The sequence below is a fragment of the Sceloporus undulatus genome, unplaced genomic scaffold, assembly GCF_019175285.1.
Source record: "Sceloporus undulatus isolate JIND9_A2432 ecotype Alabama unplaced genomic scaffold, SceUnd_v1.1 scaffold_13, whole genome shotgun sequence".
Classification (NCBI taxonomy): domain Eukaryota; kingdom Metazoa; phylum Chordata; class Lepidosauria; order Squamata; family Phrynosomatidae; genus Sceloporus; species Sceloporus undulatus.
In genome coordinates this window covers 3,396,226-3,404,719 of record NW_024802935.1, presented here as the reverse complement: position 1 = coordinate 3,404,719, position 8,494 = coordinate 3,396,226, and the positions used below count along the sequence as shown (strand labels likewise).

The following is an 8,494-nucleotide window of genomic DNA, read 5'->3' as shown; positions in this document are numbered from 1 at the left end:
CTTGAGTCAGAAATCATCATTCGTCTTACCACCCACGATGCAAAACCGTTACAGTATTCAGGAGTATAAAAAAACATCCAAAACTATTGACACACCTCCAACCAATTAACACCCTTATTAGTAAGCAGCTCTATTTTGTTTGGATTCAGTTTTAATTTTTTTTTCTTCATCCAACCTACCTTTACCTCTTCCCAAGCATTTATTCACAGGAACCATGGGGGGGGGACAGACTGCATGAAAAGCCGGATTTCTAGTGGTTGGAGCATGGCTTACAGATGAAGCAAGACCACCAAATGCCCAGAAGTCATACGGCACTCAAACTTTTAAATGTCCTCGCCTTGGATAGTTGAAGATGCACATGGGCTGTGCTGGGACGCATGAAAAGCCACCTTTGCGTCCACCTGCTCCTTATTTGGCTGGCTGCAAGGCAGATTGCGACCCAGCGTGTGTTGCCGCAGCCCCAAGCCATTTTCGGACGGGCGATTTGAAGCCCCATTTGCCCCCCCCCCCAACTCTCCTTTTGAAAAGTGATGGAGGACTATATTTGGTGTTTGTCATCGGTGTTCTGAAGATCCTGCCCTCTTTTATTTGTACTTCGAATTATATTACTTATGGTGAACTTATTTTTTTCTCTGGCAAGATGTTCAGAGGAGGTTCGTGATTGTCTCCCTTAAGGCTGAGAGTACGTAACAGATATAGCCCAGGTCTAAGCCCTATAGTGCTTTTTGACTGTAAACCAGCACTTTGATGTGCGTGGAAACAGAGTGGTACACCAGTAGAGCTGTTGTGCAAGGGACTTGTTATTGTTCTTTTAACCGTCCACTTCCCTCTTCTGGTGCTTTCTTTAGGACCATTGAAGTTTCCAAACACTCTCAAAGGCAGCTCTCTCAACACATAATCTTAAAAATGGATGTAATCTAGACATCGTGTCTGTGGCCATCAGGTATTTTCAGAACAGATGAAATTTGGCACAAACTTTTGCTGTGCAAAAAAAGCATTTCTGGTTATTGCAGAAGCTTCAGCATCCAGGTTCAGTGTTGAATGCAAGTATTCACATGCTAAATTTTTCTACTTGCCTGTATGCATAAAGACAGGCTTGCTTGCATGGATAGCAAAATATCTCAAGTGAAGCAGCCCTGATAATCATTGCTTGATCACATGGATAGTCTGCATTTGAGTGCTGAACAGTTGACAGTTGACAGGTAAATGGGTGAAGTGCTTCCATTAAGAGTCATTTTTTTGATGTGGTGTGGATATGCAAGTTGTCCTCATGGTGTTATATTTGTGATTTAAAATTTATACATGCATATTGTAATCTCATGAAATTGCATTCGTCAGCTGAAATCTTCACTGAAAACCAAAGTCTCCACAGAAAACCAAAAATATTTTTTCCATGAAACATTGCTTAAATATTCCCACATTTTTCTGATGATGTCATTGAGTGGAGTTTATCTTAAATATGTTATTTGTTAAATTACAGTAAAGCTTACGCCTATGATTTAGCAATGTTTGGTTTTAAAAAAATGAGCCAAGCTAAATTTCCATAATAGTATTATGATGTGAATTGACTGTCTTTATGCAGAACTGAAGCATAATGTTACAACAGCACTCAGTTCCTCTGTCCATCTCACCTGACTCCATAAGCCTACAATGTCCCCATGCCCCTTACTAGGGACTGCAGGGGCATTTTCACACTGTTTTAGCACATACCCACACTAGCTAAAAGTCAGTGTAATGTTGCTTTTTATATTGTTAGGTCCCTTGGTTACTTGTCATGTGAATATGCTCATACAAAATAAAACTAATTGGGTTTAAAACCTAATTAAAAAGAAAACAACATTTTAATAGGAATGTTAAAAATTCAGATTACTGAAATTAAATCACAGTAACTTATTGTGTGTGTGGTGTTTTGTTTTGTTTTTCTTCCCAGGAAATCCATCAACTAAAAGAACGGCTGAACAAAGTACACTGACTATTCCTAATAATTCACTCTCTGTAAAGGGTTGGCTTAATACTACATTCATTGTAAATGCAAATGCTTTAAACCAAAGGGTTTAAAAAACAAACAAAAACAAATCCTACAATATAATTCAGTAAAATGCTATTGTTTTCAATGTTGTTTTATTCTGGTGTTTACTGCTTACTGCTCTTTTCACAATGGATATGCACAATGAAAATGTAACTAATCAGGTAAATAAGTCCTCAAACTTGTTAATATTTCAGAATATTAAAATCAAGTCACTGAAATATGATGCTTGCTTTTTTATATTTCCTTCCAGGAAATCTATCCACTGAAAGAGTGGCTGAACAAACCACAGTGGGTAACCATGATAATTCTCCCACTCTAAAAGGCCAATTCAATGAAACTGGTAAGTACTGCAATTGTGAATTTGATTGCTTTAAATGGAAAGTTGGGCTGTAAAAAAAGAAGAAAAAAAACTAGAATACAATTCAGTGAGCTATGATTGTTTTTAATATTATATTTTCAAAGCAGATTCGAAAGTGAAAATAATTAGATAAATAAATGATGGAGCCAACATTAATATTTCAGAATACTAATATCTAGCTAGTGCTGCCCTTAGGAGTCTATCGATCTATCAAAGGAGTGGCTGAACCACACTGGCGAATCCTGATGCTTGGTTTAATACTAGGAAATCATTGTTTCTTTGTCAGATCTGCCTTCATGTAACCATTTCATTTTGGCTCTGAGCTTGAAAACTTCCGTTGCAGTGAAAAAAGGAGTAGTCCTATTGCTATCGATCTCTTTAGTGTGAGAATTGTGGGAGAGAGATGCATATCAGAGCCGCTCTGATAGCTTTGGCTGAAGAGTGGGGTATAAATAAATATTACTACTACTATTATTATTATTATTATTATTATTATTATTATTATATCAGTTTTCTCTGACCAGTCTTCAGTATTTGCAAATCTGAGAGTTGGGTATGTTGAAATGGCCTTCTGTCCACACACATTCAGTGCATGGTGAGAGGCATGGACTGGGCCTGACAACCCGAATATGACAAACTCAGTATACCTGCCTCCCTTTGCACGTTCAGCTCAGGGTTTTGAAACAGGAGGCTGCAGGTATACAGCTACATGTGGGAAAGTAAATGAATCAAGTCAAACCTAGGGATGGAAATAATATTTGAAAACATTCAAAATAAATGGTTGGGTAATGTTCATCAAGGAACCAAGATCAGAAAAATCCTAGAATGATGAGTAACTTCACACTTTGGGACATATTCTACACAGAAGTTGCACGTTATATTTTTGCACAGAAAAAGCAGCATCTTCTTTGCAGAATTACTATTTTATCTGAAGACAATGGTGCTTGTTGTGCAGAAAATGCTGTATAGTGGACCCTTGTTATATGCTGGGGTTTGGTTCCAAGATCCCCGTGGATAACAAAATCCATGGATGCTCAAGTCCCATTAAATATAATGACATAGCAAAATGGTGTCCCTATAAAAAATGGAAAATCAAGGTTTGATATTTGAAATGTATATTTTTTTGTGAACATTTTCAAACCGTGGATGCTTGAATCCGTGTATAAAAAAATCCATGCATAAGAAGGGCCGACTGTAGTTGGGAACTAACTATGTGCAAACTTTGTATGTTGTTGCTTGTGCAGGAAGAATGAACTGCACAGAATCATAGTTTCTGTGAGCCTCCTTGAATCCTGTGCTGGGAGAAAGGACATGAATAAAATAATAAAATGAAATATATATTTCTGTGCAATATTATCCTTTCTAGACCTGGGCCATGTTTTTAGCAATCCTCTGTGTGTGTGTGTGTGTGTGAGAGAGAGAGAGAGAGAGAGAGAGAGAGAGAGAGAATTCTTCAGTAATAATTATTTTGACTCAGATTAAAAAGCCTGCCATCTCTATGCCCTGGCATATAACCCCCGAGACAATATTCCCCCTAATTTTTACCAGCCAATTAGTCTGCATGAGTCTTTTTGTCCCATTTTTTAAATAACTACTGGGTTGCTCTGTAAAGTTCATTGAACTTATGAAATTGTTGCTTTAGTCTACTCTGCTGGGTAGAAATGCTGCCCTCCTGTGGGCATAAGCAATGCAGGGCAACCTAAGAAGACAGTTTTTGGGGCTTTTCAGGCTATGTTGTCATGTTTTGGAAGAATTTATTCCTGATGTTTCGCCAGCATATTCCATGCCAGCATTCTCTGAAGATGCCAGCTACAGATGCTGGTAAAATGTCAGGAATAAACTCTTCCAGAACACAGCCACATAGCACTAAAACCCCACAAAAATTATGGATGCTGGCCACAAAAGCCTTCAACTTCACCTAAGCAGACAGCATCAAAAATTGAGGAGGAGAATAGAGCGACAAAAGCAAGATAGGGAGAAAGCAGTAGAATAACTGAATAAGGGGAGCTTGGGCAGCCAATACCATTTGTTTCTTCTGACTTAGATACATGCTCTGCCTGCAGTCTACATAATGATTGAAGCTGTGCAGGATGCAGCTGCCCATATCCTGAACAGGGTTAGCTAGTGGTAACTTGTAGTTGCTTTCCATTGCCTGCGGGGCAGATAATTGCTTCTAATAATCTTTTCCAAACCTGAACAGATTATATATGGATCAGAATGTTGTCAAGGAGTACTTTGCTCAAGAATTTCAGACCTTGGGAAATTACTTTGTTCCAAAATACACTGCAGAAATAATCCAGTTTGAGACTCTGTAACTACCCTGACTCAGTGCTAGCATGTCCTGGGAATTGTAGCTTATTCTGGCGCCAGTGCACTCTGACAGAGAAGGCTAAATGTCTCACAAAACTACAATTCCCAGAATTCCTGAGCATTGAGCCAAGACAGCTAACGTGATCTCGAACTAGATTATTGCTGCAGTGTGTTTTGGACCTTTCTTAGGCCACATCTCATACTGTTTCCGTAGTAATCAGGGCCACTGGCTATTAAGATTTGTAGTCTTAAAAAGGACGTTTTCCAAGTCCTATATATGTGCAAACTGACTCAAATTTCCTTCTGGCTTGTACTTTTGGAGAAATGTATTGTGAGGCAACACAGAAACTGATGGCTCCAATTGGCATAATCACAAGTATCTTCTCCTTTGATAGTTGCTTTAAATGTAAAGTGCTTCCTTCTACCCCTTCCTTGTCTCCTGGCAGATGCTTTAAAAAATAAATAAAAACAAAGCAAGGAAAACAGAGACTCCAATGTTTTAAAATTACAACAATTAATTGAAGCAAGAAACAGAACTTTATCGCACACTTTTTTTCCTCGTTATGGGAACTGGAAGGGGACGCTTGTGTGTGCCAAAAATGGATTTTATCGCATGCCAAAGCGTCCTCCAAAAGGCCCCATTCCATCCCCCGGCACCAAGCAGTCCCCATTCAGTGCTCAGGAGTGCTAAATGTTCTGGTCAGAAGTTTTCTGACTGAGGAAAATGGTGTCCATCAGCACTGAACGAGGATGACTTGGCGCCGGGGGACAGATCGGGGCCTTTTGGAGAACGCTTTGGCATGCAATAAAATCCATTTTTGGCTGGTGACGCACGCACACGAGCATCCCCTTCCAGTTCCTGTAATGGGCAAAAAAAGTGTGCGATAAAGTTTTCACAGTCTGACTGTCTTGAAAACTATGGTAATATAAAAAATGAAATATTGCAAAACACGAGTAAAAAATACAAATTCCCCCTTTTCTTAATAGTTGTAGGTTCCCTATTAAGTGAAGGCAAAAGTGCCTGTAAGGTCTCTGATCACATCCAGCCTTCTGTCTATCCATTGTACTAATTTAAAAGTGAAAGCTGTGGGGATACATTAGAATATATAGGATCGCACACCTGATATTCTCAAAAGAAAATGTGAAAGCCTGTATATCTACCAAGAATGAGGAGAAGGGCAAATTATTTCTCCCACCTATTGACATTCAATCATCATTAATAAATATGCCCTTGTAAATACAACATGAATTTAGATGTTCCCTCCATGTGTTCAGTGGTCCAGTTTGCCTGGTCATTTCAGGGGGAGTGCTTAGACCCACCGCCAGTTCAGCTTCCCATACTATGCCCCGCTTCAATTCTAGTGTCCATGTAACTACTCCACACAATTTGTGTGTGACAATCAGATCACACGTATACAAGACGTGCAGTCTAAATTTGCCAGTCCAGAAAGTTAAGTGGGGTGATAATTTGAAGTTTGTTCATTGTTTTTGAATTATGATGGCTAAGTTCTCTATTTGCTTTTCTCAGGCACTGCAGCTGGTTCAGAACATATTCATTTCTCCTGGCCAGCAGTTGTAGCTGCCCTGATTTTCTTTTGCACATGTTTAATCATTTTGGGGATCAGAAAATGGTGTCAGTATCAAAAGGAAATGTAAGTATATACACTCAGAGCATTATACACTCCAATTTGAAGTGTTCCACTATGACACAATCCTATGGAACAGTGTTGGATCTGTTTTAGATCATCTGATTAGAGTGGAGTGTTACTTCATTCTTGAAATTGTTGGAGCTAAGGCCTATTTGTCTTCAGTGGGACTCAGTCATTTAAAATAAAAAATCATATAAACAGCTAAAACAAAGGGAATAATGTGGATCCATGAGTAATTAAGAAATCCACAGTTGGGCAATGCCTTGCTTAGATCCAATCAAAATGCCATAAAACTATGCAATCCTTTAGATTCCACAGAATGCTTAATGCTTCAGCAGTCTAGCTGGCACTTATAAGGAAGGGGACACAGAAAGTTCAAATATTAGCCTAGTTATTCTGTCCAAGAAGCCTACATTTAAAGTTAGTATCATGATGCAGATTGCAGATTGGATTAATCAGTTGTAGGAGTGCAGGGATCAGGATAAATGTCAAAATGTATATAGTCAAAAAGATTTGATTACTTGCTTTCATTTCTGAAAATGGCTGCAACTAAGATTTCTTTCCATAGCCTTGAGCAAAAAGACACAGGTTTCTGAGATGTAGGAGTGCAGGTATCAGGATAAATGTCATATAATTGTTGCTGTACAATTAGGTATATCTATATAGGTTTTTGTAGTGCAAGGGATTATATTCCAATGAAAAAAGGAAGACAAATTTAGTCATGCTGGATTATTTTGAGACTAATTTTCTCAGACATCATCAGCATCTCAGATACTTATTAAACATGGCAATAAGAACAAAGTGGCTTTCCCTGCTGGTATTATCACTGACTTCTACAGTCTTTATGTACCCACACATACATTGAAGTGTGATGCATCTTATTCAAGCAATTCCAACTCTTGTCAGTTGTAATGAAGTTTGACAGTTCACATAAAATAGACTGTCTGGATGTTTGATAATGTGGGTAGAAACTGGAAAATGCACAGCCATGCCAGTGTAGTGAAAAAGATGTACCCAGCTGAATTGTCTGGATGCATTTCTTGCAGTACATGAGTAGATGTGGGGCTATTGTTACCTTTTTAAAAAACAAAAACAAAGAGACATACCCATGTTAGTTTGGTAAATCAGTATGGAAAAGGATCTTGTAGCACCTTTGAGACTAAATGAAAGAAAGAAGTTGGTAGCATGAACTTTCTCCACCCTAGGCAGCTGAGGAACTAAGCTCAAGTCTACAAAAGCTCATGGTACCAACTTCTTTATCTTTTCAGAATGTGTTCCTTTTTAAATTTAAAAGTTTGCCTACTTTTGCTTCTGTTTTATGAGTATTTTACTTTGCATATTTTAAAAACATTGTTTCCATTTTAGCATGAACAGACCACCATCTTTCAAGCCGCCACCACCTCCAATTAAGTATACCTCTATGCCAGTATGTGCCGGAATTTACACAGCCTGCAATGAACTGGAAAATCTATAATGGGCCTGAGGTGTTCTGGTCTAATAATGAATTCTTTCACTGTATGTCTTTTACAATAGATTGCAGGAGTTCAGTGGCAGTGACCCATATTCCAATTTAGACTGCTTAATCTTGCATTAATGTCAGGAACATGGTATTCCTAAGTACACTTACTCAGGGCAATTTACCTCCTGCAGTCAATTGACGTAGTGAAGCCAAACATATCTCATATTACAGGTACTCAACCTGAGTTGTGTGACCACCAAGGAAATGACATAAAATCATATTATTTTTGACTATCTATAAAAGGCAAGGTTTAAGTTTATGAAGTTCACAGTTACTCTTCAGATTGGTTTTGTTTTTCATATTTAGCCTGACTTTAAAAATAAACCAGATGTGACCAATTTCTGTATTTCCAAGGCTGTCTCATTCTTCCTATACATGGGCATGATCAGAAACAACATTTGCCCGCACTGAAGCTCAGGCATTGACAAAAGGGCAGGGCCTCAGCTACAAATGCAATGGATACACAAGACCACATAAACAAGACAAATGACTAATAAATACAATATGTGTAACTACTATGAAAAACAGAAAAATTGCAATATATACAGAGTTAAATAGAATCTTATACATAAGACAGTGATGATGATGATGATGATGATGATGATGATGATGATGATGATGATGATGAT

General features: G+C 38.2%; 1 protein-coding gene across 1 annotated transcript in view; it reads left to right on the top strand.

Annotated features, from left to right (window-relative positions):
• The window catches only part of LOC121917221 (T-cell surface protein tactile-like), a 53,096-nt gene extending 44,893 nt beyond the window's left edge, over positions 1-8,203 (top strand). The window contains exons 11-13 of the mRNA XM_042442976.1: positions 2,280-2,369; positions 6,226-6,349; positions 7,712-8,203. Of these exons, the coding sequence (XP_042298910.1) occupies positions 2,280-2,369; positions 6,226-6,349; positions 7,712-7,820 (323 nt within the window). The 3' untranslated portion in view covers positions 7,821-8,203. The remainder of the gene's footprint in view (positions 1-2,279; positions 2,370-6,225; positions 6,350-7,711) is intronic.
• Positions 8,204-8,494: the final 291 nt, after the last annotated feature.